Below are 17,417 nucleotides of genomic sequence, written 5' to 3'. Positions count from 1 at the left end.
ATCGTTTCTCTGGTTACGCGACGCGCGACAAATACGCTTCATGTAGCTCCATTAGCAAAAGACCCTAGGGGCTAGAGTTTTCCCTCGTCTAGGGATTCTAGAGCTTAACAGCCGTTGACGTCGCCTGGCGGCGATGATGGGAATGAGAACGGGAACGACGGCTACCGATCACCGGATCACACAGTGCGCGCGCATGTGTGTGCCGTGCCGTGTGAGAGCACAGTTCAGTGGTGTGTCTCGCGTGCGTGTGTATCGTCGACTCGACGACGGCGGATGGACGGGCGGACGTGTTAAACGTGCGGAAAGTGGCAGCGGTCGGAACAGAGAGAGAGAGAGAGAGAGAAAGAGAGAGTGCGCGTGAATCCTGGTGACGCCGTCGCGACGACGTACCGCGTACGTCGCGTGTCCCGCGCGTACGTCCCCGGACACACGCGAGTTCCCGGAGTGAATGGGGCGAAGGAGGAACGGCGGCGCAGGTACGAGCAGCACAGGTACGGAAAACATCGTCGTTGTGTCCCTCCCCCGAATGGAATTAGGTTACCGCGGTGCGGCGAACCGGACGGATCCGGATTGATGCTACGAGACAGTGCGAGATATAGGCGACAAGTGCGCGTCGTGACCGCGACGAGGGAGGAAGAAGTGCCCCCGCGAGAGTTCGCTCGTACGTTCAATTCACGCCTCTCGATATACTCGCGCTCGCGTGCGTGTGTGCATGTGTGCGGGCGCGCGCGCGCGCGTTTGCGGCGTCTGTACTGGATCTCTCGGATCTTCCGTGTCTTTTTCTTTCCTCCCTCCCTCCCTCCCGCTCGCCCCCCGTGTCTCCCCCTTTCTCTCGCTGTCTCTTCGCCTCTGTCCGTCTCTCCCTTTCTCCTCACGATTTTCCGTGCGTGTGCGACCCGTCTCCCTTGGATGTCTCCCCGATGCCGCACGAAGGCAGGTAGTGGCAGCTACCGAAGTGGCGGCTATCGAAGGGCTATTGCCGTCACCGTCGTCGTGTTGTGTCAACGTAACCCACGGCAGCGGCATCGCGGCTACCACCACTACCACCCAGCAGCACCACCACCGACGCCTCTTCAGTAATTAAACCGAACAAAATGGACACCGAGATAACGATTGAGCGAACATTCGTGTGGTAGCCCCCTCCCCCTCTATCTCCCCCAGCCTCCTCGTTCTCTGTGTTTTCCGTCTGTCCCATCGCCCTTCCTCCCCTCCCCCCTCCCTTCCCCCTCGATTTCCCTCGTCCCGCCGTTCATCTGGAATCTCTTGTTTTCTTTAGATGGACCTCAGGGAAAAAAAGATGGGATCACCGTTCGCACAATTGTGAGTCCTGCTTCTGTACCGATCGTTAATGCGGAAAGCAAAACCCGCTCGCAACGTGAGTGACGTGAGTTCCGCACGCACGGTTCACTTCACCGGTATCGACATATCTGGATGTCTACCCTAGAGCTGTCACCCTTCGCCCTGCTCCCTTGGCCGATCTCTTTTCCTCTTTCTTTTTTCTTTTTCTGGACTAACCTAGAGTGTTGTCTGTACGCAACGTTCCGAATGCCGCTTCCCACCTCGGCCACGCGAAGTGTAACGCGGTGTGACCGAGGGGAGGCAGATTTTCCGAGAATTCAAATCTCTCGCGACGGGCGGTCGGCGTGTGCGACGATTTGTCTCTCCCGTTTAGCGACACGCGGATCGTGACCAGCTGCACGAGCGTTTTCTCCGACGTCGCTTTTCCATGTATAGGAGTTAATTGAGACAACCGTAGTGAGAAATTCTGCCGCGCTTGAATTTTTTTTTCTCCGGCACAAGTTATACCGATATCGAGTTCGTTGCGTCGCCTAGGCATTTGACATTGCGGGACGCGACCCATGTGTTTTGATTCTCTCCTTTTAAAGGGCTCCACGCACGATTGCTGTGTGTGTGTGTGTGTACGTGTGTGTAATAGCCACGACAGTTTAAGATATATGCGAACATTTTTTAATATCGAAACGCGAATCCCCGTTCGATTCGTGTCAGCAAAATCCTGATGCATGCTTCTCGAAGGATTTTCCCCACGTTCACTCGTGAGTGGTGATCCTTCATGAAATCCTGTAGGTAGGACTTTTTATATATAGAATCTTAACACGCTCGATAAGGACGAGGATGCATTTCGAACTTTGTTCTAACAAACAACCGTTAAAGGGATCGTTTTCGGGCATGACATTTCGAGGATTTCTTCGAGAAGAAAAAGTTGTAGGAAAGTAAATCGAATTGAGTGCATGACGCTAACGGTTCATTTCGCCGCCGGAGATGCCCGTCTGTTTTAACTTTGGAACTAGTCGAGATACGGAACGGCCGAGAACGGTCTTCGGATACCATTGAAGTAGTAGCGCGAGAGAGAGAGAGAGAGAGAGATTCGGCCGGCGTCTTCCTCGACACATTCGTCCTCGCCCTCGTCCGTTGTTCCCGTGGCTCCGTCGCGCTGTCGCGTTCGGCTGCCATTTGAGCGTGGCACATCGAGAGATGTATTCGAATCGATACCTGCGGAATACGATTGGTTAATCGAATATCCTACGCGCGGCTATCGGACTTTATAAGCTAAAATCTGATTGGTCCTCTTTCTCGTGTAATTTCGACTCCTGTCTTGCCGCTACCAATTGCGCGGTGCGCCTTTACCCCGCGATATTGAATACCCGATGCGTTGCCAGTGCGACTCGTCCGTATAGCGTTGTTCTCCCGCCGTCTTTCTCTCTTCCTCCTCTTTTCTCTCTCTCTCTCTCTCTCTCTCTCTCCATCTCTCTGTCTCCCGCACCGTTATTGCCTATCCTTTCACTAAATTCGCATGACTCCATATACATACACGCATACACGTATATACACACGGATCCATAAATCTGTCCGTTGTAAAGAGAGCACGAGCACACACTTTGCAAGACTCATTTTCCATTTTTCTTCACATTTCCGACAAGCGACGCGCCGTAATTAAAGTTTCCCATTTGGCGTATCGCAAGTTCGATTGTTATCGTGCAGTTGCCGTTTTGTTTCGTCGCATTACCGTGTCCCGCTATTTAATTATTGTAATAATTACGATCCCTGTATGAGCGAGGGATACTTGGAAACTTTGTTTTGGCGACGCGATACTCCTGTTTCAGCGTTTAATCCTGGAACGGCAAACATACTTTTGTACGTTCGCGAACTATTTTTACACGCGTGAGTCTGGCGAGAATTAATATTTTTTGACGTTTCTCTTTCTGTCCAATATAGGACGTGAATACTAATCGTAGAAATACAATTACAGGATTAGAATCCAAGCACTTGCTTTCTAAATCGCGAAGTACGAGGAGAAAAGTTTAAACGAAAGAGAGGAACGCCGACGACTCGAAATTATCGCCGATTCTCGCAACGTGTGTATTTCTGATTGTATAGAATTAACTTACTCGCGATATCGATAGCGATCGAAAAATCTGACGTTAATTTCGAGCGACGGGAGGAACGGGAAGCCGCACGTAAAACTCTCTCTTCAGGATCTGAAGCAATTCAGTACTCAGAGAATTCGGGATAGAACTTTATCTATACAGCTCCACCGTGTTTCGTTTTTGTGTAACACGAAAAGCATTTGAAGAATCAGAGAACACATGAAATGATTTGTACACGTTTGAAATGTCAGAATACACGGCGTACGAAACTGTCGGTAGAGCTGCTGCGGCATCCCGAGATTTCCATCTGACGGGAATTTGTAGGCTGTCCGAGATTGTGAGATGGACTTAAGCTCGTGTCACACACTATAACGCTATTGGAATTGAAGATCGCGAATCGGAGATTAGAATTCGGCCGATTAGATTTAATTTTTAATCTGACTCGCTTCGCTCTGATTGATTGAATTCCAATCCCTTTACAATCCTCGAATTTTCGTTGCGTGGTGTGACATGGGTTTTAGAGAGAATATTTTCAATACGATCGCCGATCGAGGGGATCCGCGAAAATCCGGATACGCGGCGTGATATGAAAAGAGTGTTTTCGCGCCGCGTCCGCGTATTTATCTGCGATCGTATCATCGGACACAATTAGCGCGTTTGCGGAAGGAATGGCATGTATCGCCAGTATGCGACGTGCGCGACGAGAAAGGCGCGAGGAAGGGACGACAGGTCCGCCCTTTTCGAATCCGCATGTCATACTCCCTGCCGGTTCAAACTGAAAACAAGTTGTACAACATTAATTAGACGTGAAGGACAAAAATCTCTTCAAGGAGAGACACTCGCCTTGTATTTCCAAATTCACTGTCGGCGTGGAAAATCTGTATTTTTCACACGCTGACGTGTGTCGTATGGATTTTCAAAGTACTGGCAGTGAATTTTGGAACACAGGCTCGCGGGGACGGAGGGTGGCCGGGAATCGAAACAGTTCGCTTTGCACGCATTTTCCTTCGGCAGCTTCATTTCCCTCTCCTCACCCCTCTCGCCTTACGGAAGTACACACTGCGAGTTATTCATTCTCAAATTCGTTGCGAGAAGTGTCAAAAGGGGCCGCAGGTAAAGCGAACGGAGCTAACGGACCCTGTCGGGTCGGTTCGTCCGTTTTGATCTGCGCTTCCCATTTCCCGTCCTCTCTCTCTCTCTCTCTCTTTCTCTCTCTCTCTCTCTCTCTTTCTCTCTTGGAGCGCAGTCCGGGGGAAAGATATATTCATTTCGCTCCGAATGCGGAATACGCAGGTAAAACAGACCTAAAACAATTTACGATCGAGTATGTACGTTCCTCGGTGTGCGCCGTGGTGCGCGCGCGCGCGCTCGCTCGCTCGCGGACGGGCGGGCATACGCGCGCGACCCACACGAGCGCAAACACCGGGCCGAGAGAGCCGGCGAACGAACCAGCGGACACGAATGCACGCTGTACACACACACATACACACACAGCAATGCGGCGAGCGAGCGAGCGCTCGCGCGCGCTCGAGAGCATGAGAATGAGAGAAAGAGAGAAAAAGAGAAGAGGTCGGGAGATGCGCACGCCGCCAGGTGGTGCGCCGAGCGAGCGGTGTGCGGCCGCCTGGTGCCGTCGCCTCGCCGCTCGTGTGCCCGCCTGCGCGCTAGAGGTGCTCGCTCTCTCGTCCGTAACACACCGGCGACGCGCACTCGGGGAAGCGAGCGCGTTTTACTTGCGGGGAAACACAGTGGTAGTGTAGTGTGTAAGCGTGGTATGGTGGCGGCCTCCTCCTCTTTCTCTTCCACCGTGTGCCGGAACGGGGTAAGCGAGAACGGTGAGGAGTAGTAGTGGAGTAGTAGTAGTAGTAGTAGTTCTCCGCGCAGCGAGCGGGAGGGGGGGAGAGGAAGGGAGACGAGGCGAAGTGAGCGAGTCGTTCGCGTGAGAGTGATTGAGTGAGAGAGATGCGTGTATATATATATGTGCGCGTACGTAGATGTGTATACATGGATATACGTGCGGAATGATTCGAGCCCGCGGGACACGCTTGCACCTCCGATGATCCGCGCCGCCACGGCTGACCGCAGCAGCCACCGTCAGTGAAAATCGCGTGAACGCACGCACGACGTATGTGTATTTACGTATGTATTATGTGTATGTATGTATGTATATGCGCGCGCGAGCGCGCTTGCGGACAGACGGACGGACAGCAGTAGACAGACAGACAGACAGACAGACAGGCAGGCGGACGAGGGTGGTTTTCTGGACGAAACGCCGCTGGTGGTGGTGTGTGCAGCGGCGCGTCCTTAGCCGCGAGATATATACGCCACGAGACGTTACGGGAGCGAGGCAAGCACACGGTGTGTGTTACTCCTCTCATCTGGCTAGCTCGCGGTCACTCGCTCCGCTCTGCCACCGCTGCAAGAAAGTGCCACCGCTTTTTGAAAGAGTAACTCGTGCGGATAGAGGAGACGGTGCGACGCGGAGTGACGCGCTGCCGCCCGCCGATGTCGGGAATATCGAGCGTCGCGGTGGCCGTGCGATAACGACGAATTCTCTCTCTCGCGGTGGCCCCGAACGGAAATCTCTCTCGCTCTCCCTCGCGTCGTCTCCCTATCCTCCTCTCCTTCTCTCTTCCGCGATAATGGCGTACTTTCCGTAGTCATCGGGCCCGTCGTTTTTCTCACTCGCTCTCTCTCTTTCTCTCTCTCTCTCTCTCTCTCTCTCTCTCTCTCTCCATCGTTCATCGCCGCTGCCGCCGCCGCCGTCGATGTGTCGACGACGCGAGTGACCCGACGACGACGACGCTCTCACGTGAGAGACTCGGGTCTCTCGCCGCGACGCCGATTTCAGCGTATGCCATAACCCCGCGACAAAAGCCGCGGCACAAGCGGCTTCCTACTTTACACGGCTGTAAGGACGCGACGATGAGATACGGTCGAGCGTGAACTGCCGCGGCGAAGGAGAGAGAGAGAGAAAGAGAGAAAGTATATAGAGTCTCTCCTTTTTTCTTACCACCGTTCGTTCGTTCGATGCAGTTTCGACCGCTCGCTCTCTCATTCGTTCGTTTTCTCGCTCGCTCGCTCTCGCTGTCTCCCTTACTCGCGCACGCACACATCGAGTGAGTGTATTTTTGTTCGTTTTCCGCCGAGCACGAGAACATTCTCTCTCTCTCTCTCTCTCTCTCTCTCTCTCTCTCTCATTCTTTCCCTTGCTCCCCCACTGTCGTGCGTCGCGCTGTATTTGTCAGTGTGTATCAGGTTTATATACGTTGCCCTAATTTTTTGTTTTACCCGTTTTATTCTCCTCTATTTCTCTTTCGCCCTCTTTCTCTCCTCCCCTCCCCGTGCACCCCGGCGTTCGTCTCTTCATTTTGTTTCGACGTTGTCTATCGATCGACGATATCGCGCTGATTTTCGTCGGTCCGACGGAACGTTTATTTCATAGAGACGGCAATGCCATATTGTTGCACGTTAAGGAAGCCGCGGGGCATTGTTCGCTCGCGCCGGCGATCCCGCGGTCTGTCATAGTTTCGGTAAAAGTTGGGCACCGCCGAGCGTGATAATACCGCTCTCCTCTCTCTTTCCTGACGTCGCGCGTCTTCGACCTTTAATTCTTTCGCTACCGGAGTTTGTGCCGCTCCACGACGAATTTTGTCGCTCGCTATGTCGTACGCAAGAAAAAACTGCTGCGGTAGCTCGCCCGAAAATTTTCATCGTGCTTAAAGATCGTCGTTACAGCGACTCGGCGCCGAAAATTTCCGCTGTACACATGTTTATACGTGTGTGTGTGTGTGTGCACGTATGCCGCGTGTCCCGAACGGTGACTCATTGTTAAATCATTAGACAAACGTCAGATGGGTTTATGATATAATTTTGCGCAAATGTCACATACGTATACAAATCATGACGCGACGCGACAACGAATCGCGTTCGGTGCCGTTTGTGTGTGTGTGTGTGTGTGTATGTGTGTGTGTGCGCGCGCGAGACTTCACGCCGGAAAAAGAGGAGTAGCAGCACACTCCCGTGGCGGTGCCGAAGAGTGCCGCTTCTCTCGCGTCTCACTTCTTCGCGTCGTACAGCGCTTTTCATTTGCTCCCGTTGTCCGCGGCGAGCCTAATGACTCGCCCCCCTCTCGCCCGTCCTTCCCCCCTTCCCCCGTTCTCCCTTTACCCCGCTCGCGCGCTTCTCTCTGAGAAACCTCGATATTTCATTCATGACTTTCATGGAAATTATTACGTTCGTCTGTATCGGGATCTATAATGCCACCCCGGGATACGCGAGAGCCGTAACGCAGAAACAGACTTTCTGCAAATATCCCGGTGTGGTCGAAAACGTTTCGGTCGCGGCTCTTCCATCGCGACACATTCCGCGCGTAAGACGGCAATTATATCGGTGCCCCAATTACGAGGCGTAATACATCGTCCTCGGAATTCCGATCGGTTTTACATTATTTATGCGCCTTTTATATATTTACATAATTGTATTTATTTTCTTCTCCGTTCTCTCGACTGACGTTCTTCCTCGCGTTCTATAATGACTGCGTCTTCTTGGTACATATATGAATAATGATACACGTATAATTCTAAGATCTCGATGTGAAAATATGACCAGATGTTACCAAGCTGGGATATATTCCGAGGGGGAAAAGTTATGGCGATTATGAGGAATTGAACCATAAGCGTATAGCTTTTCCCCTTTGGCGTATGTCGCTACAACGAAGAGAGAATCAATAGAATTCTTATATCATGTTATATGTACAATAGAAACACGGAAAACTGAAGGTATATGTAAAGTTTCTTTTTTTTTATTGTTTCAGACAGCAAGAGCTTGGGTTTACCATGGGCACGTTACTGGCTATAAAAGAGATCGTACAATATTCTCCTAAGCCTGAAATGGGGACGAGGAGTCCTTCAGCGTAGACATGGACTACGATCTGTTTGGTGAAGATGTCAGTGGCTCGATGCTCGAGGCTCTTCCTGATCTCGGAGGGAACGATCACTTCGATCCTGCGCCTGCGAATAATTCCGTAGCGGTATCCAGAGACGGTCTGAATTCCGGCCCTAATGGAGGAGGGAGTTACATTAGCCAATCCTACAACATTTCTCAAGAATCTCCAATACAAAAATTAACCACATTCGGCGGATCTGACTTTGGTGGCTCGAATCAATTGCAAAATCCGTCGCAGCGCAGCATGTTCAACCAAAATCTCGGTACGTTCGATAATAGCGCCACACCTCAGCGTGCTATGGTGCCGGGCGCGTTTCAAAATCAGGCTCGTAATATTGCACCGCAACAGCACAGGGGGCCTCATCCGGGTAGCGGTGGTCAGTATCCTAGCTACAATGACAATATGTATTCTATGGAGCAGCAACACTCGATGGCTAGAGCCAACATGAGTATAGACCCCAGCCAACAAGGTTGGCCGGGTAATGGAAGTGGTTATCCACAGATGCAGAGGCATTACAATCAGATGGCTCCGCAGCCTGCCACGTACAGGCAACACATGCCGCCACAGTATTCTCATCAGCAAGACCAAGCTGGCGTTATCAATCAAAAGATGCAGCAGCAGCAGCAGCAGCAACAGCAGCAGCAGCAGCAGCAACAACAACAACAACAACAACAACACTTTAGTCAACAAGGGATGATAGGCAGCATGGGGGTTTTGCATCAATCAATGCAACCCGGCGCGGCCGGCGGTGTTTATCAGCATATGGTTGGGCAACAGCAGCATTACCAGCAAGGCAATTCGGTAGCGGCGATGTATCAGACGTCACCCGGCTATCCTGGTTTTGCTTCGGCGATTCATCAGCAACAGCAGGCTCAGCAACCGCCCCAGGCGAGAATGCCGCACCATCATCCAGCTCATCCGACACATCAACCGCATCCATCTCATCCTCAACAATATCCTCAGCATACCCCTCAACATCCGAACGCGCAGCAACAACCGACGATGGATCCTCAATATCCTCATCACGCCACGTCGATGTATAATCAACCTCAACATTCGGCTCCGCCACAGCAACAATTCGGCACAGCACCGAATAAACACTCGACAAGTCCACAGTATCGCGCCGCGTTTCCACAATTGTCACCACAAATGTCACCACGGCCGCAAATGTCCCCGCGTCCACCGGCAGTGCAGCAGCAGATGTCACCCCGACCCATCATGTCGCCCGCCAAACCTACTACGTTATCGCCGCATCCTCATGTTCAACTTCCTCATCAGCAGGGTAATCAGGGTAACGCGATGTCGGTGTCACCCTCGTGTCCGCCCACGTCTATGCAAATGAATCCATCATCGCAGCAACAGCAGACTACTCTGCAAGCTCTCGAGCAAATGGTGATGCCTGGAGTCGCCGTGTCGAACTCCAGCGTTCCAGCTCCAGATCAGTATAATCAGTTCCAAGCACGTCCGCCAATATCGCAAACACCGAACGTTCTGCCGCAGCAGCCGACGGCACAGAGCCCGATGCCAGGTCAAGTCACAGGGCCAAGAATGCCGATGCCCGGTCAGTGGCAATCGCACCCGCAGCAGCAACAGCAACAGATTAGGCCAGGTATCGGCATTAACGAGGAAAGAGGTAGCATAGTAGAGCAACCTCAGCAGGCGCCGATAGTATCCGAGCAGAGTGCTCCGATGTTCCCCGTCGCTGGACCGGAGACTACTGTTCACAACGTTGTGGAAACAGCGACAACGACGAGCACAACGACAACGAGAGAACCAACGACGACGGCGGAGAATGTCGTGCAGAACCCGATCGAAACCCCGAAACCAGAACCCGAGCCTTCTTTGCATCAGAGCGCTCAGCAACCGGACGCAATCGCTCAACTTGGCCCACCGCAAGTGGACACATCGGCACAAAATAATTCGCAAAATAATTTATCTTTAGATCATACATCTACGGTGGGAAATATGCCTACACCGGCGAGTATATCTCCGATTGAAACGGTGCAGTCTCTTCCTGCATCCAGTACAAGTGGCAATATGGAGTGCACAAATGTGACTACGTCATTACAACAGCAGCAGCAGCAGCAACAACAACAACAACAGACGGTTGCTGCACCGATTCAAAATCCTGTTTCTAGTATCGAGAATCCGAGTGTGTGCGAAACGAAACCACAAGAACAAAATATGGAAGTACATCAGCCGCCAATGAGCAGTACAACGCATGCACAACAAGCTATAGGACAGCAGCAGCAACCGCAACATACTCAGCAACAGCCTATTACTTGTCCTCCACAGCAGCCAGTGCAGCAGCCGGTACAATCAGTGCCGCAACCAGTGCAACAACTTCATATGACTCAACCACAGATAGTCCAGTCTCAGGCAACGATACCACCTCCTCAGCCGCAGTTACAATCGCCACAACAATCTCAGATGGGTCAATCGCAACCTGTTCAAATAAATCAGCAATTGCAACCACAGCAACAAATACCTCAGCCGCAACCGTCATCACAACAGCAACAGCAGCAGTTGCAGCAAATTGCACCCATTCAACAACCGCAAATTTCTCAGCCCCAACAACCTGTACTGAGTCAAACACAGCCGGTGCAGTCTCAGCAAATTTCGCCAGCGCCTCAGCCCCAACTCGGACAGCCGCAGCCACAGTTGGGACAAGCACAGCCTCAATTGGGACAACCGCAGCCCCAACTGGGACAACCGCAAGCCCAGTTGGCGCAACCGCAGCCACAATTAGCGCAACCGGTTGCTCAGCAGGGCCCGACTTGCGTTACGCAGCAGGCGCAGTCAACGACAGCGACGCCGCCGCAGGCGCAGCCACAGCCACCTCATATGCAACCTCAGCAGGTCGGCATAGTGCCGCAGGGTGCCGCGTTAATACCACCTCAAATGCCACCACAGATGCAAACGCAGCCGATACAAAATCCAACGTCTCAGATGCAGAATCAGAACGCTCAGGTGCCGCCTGGACATTTAAACGCACAACAGATACCCGCAGTTAGTCAGACCGCCGGTATGGTGTTGCCGCCGCATCAAGCTGCGGTTTCCGTGCCAAATTCGCAAACGCCGCATCAGGTATTATCAATATTCTCAAAGAATATATCTTAACAACAAAATTTTTTAATTTTACAATATATTTTTATGATAAAATATGTATTTGTGAAATATTAAATATTTTATATAATCAGTTGTGATAATACATTCGTCAGTTGCGCTAATGTCAATTGTTTTTAAATAACAGTATCATCCTGGAGGCGACATGATCACCGGCAATACAATGCCAAACATGTACAGCATGCCGACTAATCCTACACAAACCCCAGTCGCAGCTGGCGGTTTCGGCACGTCTTGCGCGCCACACACGCATCATCAAGAGCGAGCTGCGCTGCAACAGCAGTTACAGGAATTGTACTGCATGCCGCCAGCTCCGGAAAATCAGGAAAAGATTGTCGCTTTGCAGGAGAAGTTGCAGGCGTTGCAGCAGCACGAGACGAATGATCAATGTAACGGTGGTCCGCAGTGTATACTACAAACGCCGATGTTTACAGCTGCTGTAGTTGATAGTCCACAGGTAGTGTACAATTTCTCTATCATAAGATAAATATGATAAATTATATTTAAAAATATTTTATATAGAACATTTCAAATTACCAACAATAACTTTTTCAATGCTGATTAAAAAGTCAATATTAGTTTGTCAGACTAACTCAAATAATAAATACTTTATGAAGAACACTTGTAGAATTAATGTTTGAGACGCGAAGTCACACATAATAAACAGATATTTAAATGTCAGATATTTTTTCCCACGTAATTTTTACATGCGTGTATATTGTCTTATATTTGAAAAAAATTATCTGTATAAATATTACTGAAAATAGGTTAATATTTTATAAAGAATACTTGTAGAATTAATGTTTGAGACGCGAAGTCACACATAATAAACAGATATTTAAATGTTAAATATTTTTTTTATGTAATTTTTTACGTGCGCGTATATTGTGTCTTATATTTGGAAAAAATTATTTATCTGTATAAATACTGAAAATAGGTATCCAGTACTACTGGACGTGGTCGCAGCAAAGGTACGCCACGAGCGAAAAAAAGTCGTAAAAAAGCCGATAAAGAGGCATCTGCGCCTACCACTGCCACTCAGCAACCCGAGCAACCTTTGTCGGACAATAAAGTCACTCCAGGTGATAGCAGTAATATAGTAGACAGTGCTGCAGATTCGGAAGATATTAAGCCGTCTTCCGGGGATATAGAGGAGGAATGGAATAAGGGTAGAAAGTCCCGATCGCCTCGAAAACCGCGGAAGCCGAAGGAACCAAAAGAGCCCAAAGAGCCGAAACCTAAGAAGGAGCCGAAACCACCCAAGGAACCGAAATCGCCGAAAGTGGCGAGGAAGAGAAATAAGGATAAAGACAAAGATTCCACAAAGCGTAACAGGAAGTAAGTATGATATCTATAAAAGAATATATGTTACTCGTGTATTATAAAACTTTTATAGTTAGCTTTTTATATTTATTATTACTTTTACAGAAAAACTACTCAATCTGAGTCCGCCGATGATGAAAACTTACGGGAAAACGAAGAAACTGCCGTTTCGGATTCCAGCGCTGTTAAGGACGCCGAGACGAAGGTCTGTGAACCGTCCATACAGGGTGATCAGGAGCAAGTGGATTCTTCCACCAATGAACCTCTGTTATCCGAAGTAAAGGAAGAAGGCAAAGAGAAAACTGGAACGGAGGATGCTACGGAGGAGGATAAGAAAGATGAAAGCTCGGAAGCAACTACTGCGACCGTTGAAACTGCGAGCGGCGGTAAAAAGAAATCTGCAGCTCGAAAACGATCGAGTACTGGCAAGTCGTCTGGAGGGAAAAGTTCCAGAAGTTCTAAGTAAGTTGTAACATTATTTGACTGATCAATAATAGTTGATAGCATATTAACATATATAACTATCATCAAATTTTATTTTTCATAGGAAACGCAAGAGTCGCATTGCCCCTGATTCTGACGGCGAGGAATTGGCGGCGACGCCTCCGCCATCACCAGAGGCTGGCGATGATATGAATAAGCGGCGTTCCGCAAGAAACACTCATCGCAAGAAGTACGTAGATGATGTGATGTTGCGATTCTCAGACGATGACGTTCCTTTGCAAGATGCTCAACTCTCGAAAAAAGTGGAAGGTGCAAACACTTCAAAACCTGCTGCCGCTAAAAAGGATGGTGGTGAGGGCACCGAAGGTGCTGGACCTAACAAACCCAACTTTGTATACATTGTACGCATCCTTTGGATATTGCTAACGTCTCCTGTAAAGATTGTTACAACAATCTATATAATTTTAATTGTATTTTTTCCGTTTTGTAGAACACTACAGACGAGGACTCTATGGTTGTGCAACATATTTTATGCTCTCGAATGGGAAAGAGGGAAGTTAAGCCCGTGGTACCCAAGGTAGAACCGCCCCCGGTTGAAAAGGATGAGAACGCGGATAAAGAAGAATCTACTGACAACAAGGACGAGACGTCCGATGATGCTGCGAAAAAGGAAGATGCGAAAGATGACGAGAAAGAAGCGGAGGATACAACCGAGGATACAACCGAGGATAAGGAAAAGAGTGAAACCGATAGCGCGAAGAAGGAGGAACCAAAGAAACCGGAAGAACCTTCCCCGGATTCGAAACCAGCCGAGACTACTGCCGTTGTCGAGACAAAGCCACAGATCATCGAAGCCGAAGAATATTTCGTTAAATATCGAAATTTTTCGTATTTGCATTGCGAATGGAGGACGGAAGAGGAAATGTACAAAGGAGATAAACGTATTCAAGCTAAACTGAAAAGATTCAAGCAGAAGCAGCAGCAAAACACCAACATTTTCGAAAATGTATTTAATGTTTATTATCCTAACTTAATTGAATATTGATAATGATTGCACATTAAAAATTAATATTAAAAATAATTTAAAACCCATTTTACGAAAACCCGTTCCTTTTTTTTTTTAGCCCGAAGATGATCCTTTCAATCCAGATTTTGTCGAAGTCGATCGAGTCTTGGATGAAGCAACTCACACAGATCCAACTACTGGAGAGACAGTTCGACACTTCTTGGTCAAATGGCGATCTCTACAGTATGAAGATTCTACCTGGGAATTAGAAGAAGACGTTGATCCCGAAAAAATAGCTCAGTTTGTGAGATTCAATAAGGTGCCACCAAAGGAACAGTGGAAGGTATATATATATTAATTTTTATATATATTTTAAGAAATTTAAGATTGCATATTACAATTTATTGTTTTATTTGTCTCCTATATAAATTCATATAATCCTTGTTGTTCCAGCCGAAGAAGAAACCTAATGCTACAGCTTGGGTAAAGTTGGAAGAATCACCAGTTTACAAAAATAATAACATTTTAAGACCATATCAATTGGAAGGGTTGAACTGGCTGCTATTTTCATGGTACAACGGACACAATTGTATTCTCGCTGATGAGATGGGCTTGGGAAAGACTATTCAGTCGCTGACATTTGTGGACGCGGTCTACAAGTACGGAATTCGTGGACCATTCTTGATTATAGCTCCGTTATCGACCATTCCGAATTGGCAGCGAGAATTCGAAAGCTGGACCGATATGAACGTCGTGGTATATCATGGATCGTAAGTATATCAAGGCGGATTTTATCTAATTGCAAGGACGAATTGAATTGACACTGATATTAAAAATTTGAATTACAGTGCGGCGAGTCGTACCATGCTTCAGGAATACGAAGTTTACTACAAGAACGAGAAGGGACAGCAAATCAAAGATTTAGTAAAGTTCAACGTGTTGATAACAACGTTTGAGATCATTATAACCGACTTTAACGAGCTACGTGGATACAATTGGAGACTCTGCGTCATAGACGAAGCTCACCGACTAAAGAATCGAAATTGTAAGCTCCTCGAAGGTCTTAGACAATTGAATCTGGATCACAGAGTACTTTTGTCGGGCACGCCGTTGCAAAATAATGTCAACGAACTGTTTTCCTTGTTGAATTTCCTCGAGCCGCAACAGTTTGCGAGTAACGAAGCATTCCTGAAGGAATTCGGTAACTTGAGCAGCGAGGGTGAGGTGCAAAAGTTGCAGCTTCTTTTGAAACCGATGATGCTACGTCGTCTGAAAGAAGACGTGGAGAAATCGCTGGCACCGAAGGAAGAAACCGTCGTTGAAGTGGAACTGACCAATATACAGAAGAAATATTACCGTGGCATTCTCGAGAGAAATTTCTCATTTCTTGCGAAGGGCACCACATCGGCGAATATTCCGAATCTTATGAACACGATGATGGAATTGAGGAAGTGCTGCATCCATCCGTTCCTGCTGAACGGCGCCGAGGATCAGATACAGCTAGATTACAAGACCGGCGAGAAGGAAGATTCCGAGGCGTACTATCACGCCCTGGTGAACAGCTCCGGAAAGATGGTCCTGATCGACAAGTTGCTGCCGAAACTGAAAGCCAGCGGTCATCGAGTCCTGATATTCAGCCAGATGGTGAAATGTCTGGATCTGCTCGAGGACTATTTGTTGTACAAGAAGTATCCCTACGAGAGAATCGACGGCCGAATTCGTGGAAATCTGCGACAGGCCGCCATCGATCGTTACAGCAAACCCGACTCGGATCGGTTCGTCTTCTTGCTCTGTACGAAAGCGGGTGGACTTGGCATTAATCTAACCGCGGCCGACACTGTCATTATTTACGATAGCGACTGGAATCCGCAGAACGATTTGCAGGCGCAAGCTCGTTGCCATCGAATTGGGCAGCAGAAGATGGTCAAGGTGTATCGTTTGCTCTGCCGCAACACATACGAGCGAGAGATGTTTGACAAGGCGTCTCTGAAGTTGGGGCTCGACAAAGCGATCCTGCAGTCCATGAATACCAGCCAAGGTGGCAAAGATCCCAGCAATAAACAATTGACGAAGAAGGAGATAGAGGATCTGCTGAAGAAGGGCGCTTACGGTGCTATTATGGACGATGACAATGCTGGCGACAAATTCTGTGAGGAAGATATCGAGCAAATACTTGAGCGTAGAACTCAGATTATCACCATAGAAGCAGAGAAAGGCTCGACGTTCTCAAAGGCGAGTTTCGCATGCTCGTCGAATCGTTCGGACATTAACATAGACGACCCCGACTTTTGGAAGAAATGGGCGAAGAAGGCGGAGATCGATACTACGGAGAAGAAAGAGGAGGACGAGCTGGTGATATCCGAGCCGCGGCGACGGACGCAAATTAAGCGTTACGGCCACGACGAGTCGGTGGTTGACATGTCCGAATTGGACAGCTCGGACGAGAACAGCGACGACGACGGCATCGGCCTGTCCGGCAGGAGCAAGAAACGACGCGACAAGTTCGGCAAGAAGTCGCGCAAGTTTTACGACGAGTACGTGCCGCGCGAGGGCGAGGTGGTGTACGGCAGTTGGGCGCGCAGCGAATGTTTCAAGGTCGAGCGTGGACTGCTGACGTTTGGCTGGGGCCGCTGGGAGGAGATTCTGCAGCACAGCCAGTTCCGTCGCGGTTGGCGCGAGGTCGACGTTGAGGATTGCGCTCGCGTCATTCTGCTCTACTGCCTGCGCTATTATCGCGGCGACGAAAAGATCCGTAGCTTCATCTGGGACCTCATCACGCCCATCGAGAACGGCGAGAAGGTGAAGAGCGTGTCGGTGAACACCGGCAGCAGAAACAGCCGGCAGAAGAAGAAGGGCCGCATCCGTGAGGGCAGAGAGACCCGAGGATCGGTCATCAACGGCGGGCCGAGCGATCCCAATCATTGGAGCAATGCAGAGAAATTCGATGGGGACATCTTTCTCGAGAGCAACTACAGGAAGCATCTCAGTCGACACGCCAATAAGTAAATATAGATAGAATTGTAAATTGTGAGGAGTTTAGATGCGATAGCAAGTCGTCTTAAATTTTTTCTTCTAAATAAGAATATTATGAATAATCACAAATGATTGTCTTCCTTTCGCTCGTCTACTTTAATTGATTATTTTAAATCTCATACTTACGTTCTTTTTTAAATTAAAATTATTG

General features: G+C 49.1%; 1 protein-coding gene across 11 annotated transcripts in view; it reads left to right on the top strand.

Annotated features, from left to right (window-relative positions):
- The first annotated feature begins 191 nt into the window (after positions 1-191).
- LOC105450177 (chromodomain-helicase-DNA-binding protein 7) overlaps positions 192-17,417 on the top strand; it is a 26,588-nt gene continuing 9,362 nt past the window's right edge. For 5 of the 11 annotated variants that reach the window (XM_011689914.1, XM_011689913.1, XM_011689911.1 and 2 more), the window contains exons 1-10: positions 192-491; positions 8,203-11,421; positions 11,588-11,917; positions 12,398-12,798; positions 12,889-13,245; positions 13,331-13,628; positions 13,718-14,233; positions 14,352-14,576; positions 14,687-15,003; positions 15,082-17,235. In XM_011689914.1, the coding sequence (XP_011688216.1) occupies positions 8,308-11,421; positions 11,588-11,917; positions 12,398-12,798; positions 12,889-13,245; positions 13,331-13,628; positions 13,718-14,233; positions 14,352-14,576; positions 14,687-15,003; positions 15,082-17,235 (7,712 nt within the window). In that variant the 5' untranslated portion in view covers positions 192-491; positions 8,203-8,307. Of the gene's footprint in view, positions 492-5,037; positions 5,222-5,288; positions 5,526-5,664; positions 5,745-5,765; positions 5,834-8,202; positions 11,422-11,587; positions 11,918-12,397; positions 12,799-12,888; positions 13,246-13,330; positions 13,629-13,717; positions 14,234-14,351; positions 14,577-14,686; positions 15,004-15,081; positions 17,236-17,417 lie in introns of those variants that run through there. The other 6 variants (XM_011689904.1, XM_011689908.1, XM_011689907.1 and 3 more) reach the window with 6 other exon arrangements.

This window comes from Wasmannia auropunctata, unplaced genomic scaffold, assembly GCF_000956235.1.
Source record: "Wasmannia auropunctata unplaced genomic scaffold, wasmannia.A_1.0 LD336069.1, whole genome shotgun sequence".
NCBI lineage: Eukaryota > Metazoa > Arthropoda > Insecta > Hymenoptera > Formicidae > Wasmannia > Wasmannia auropunctata.
The sequence above is the reverse complement of the archived record's forward strand: the minus strand, read 5'-3'. Positions and strand labels throughout refer to the sequence as shown.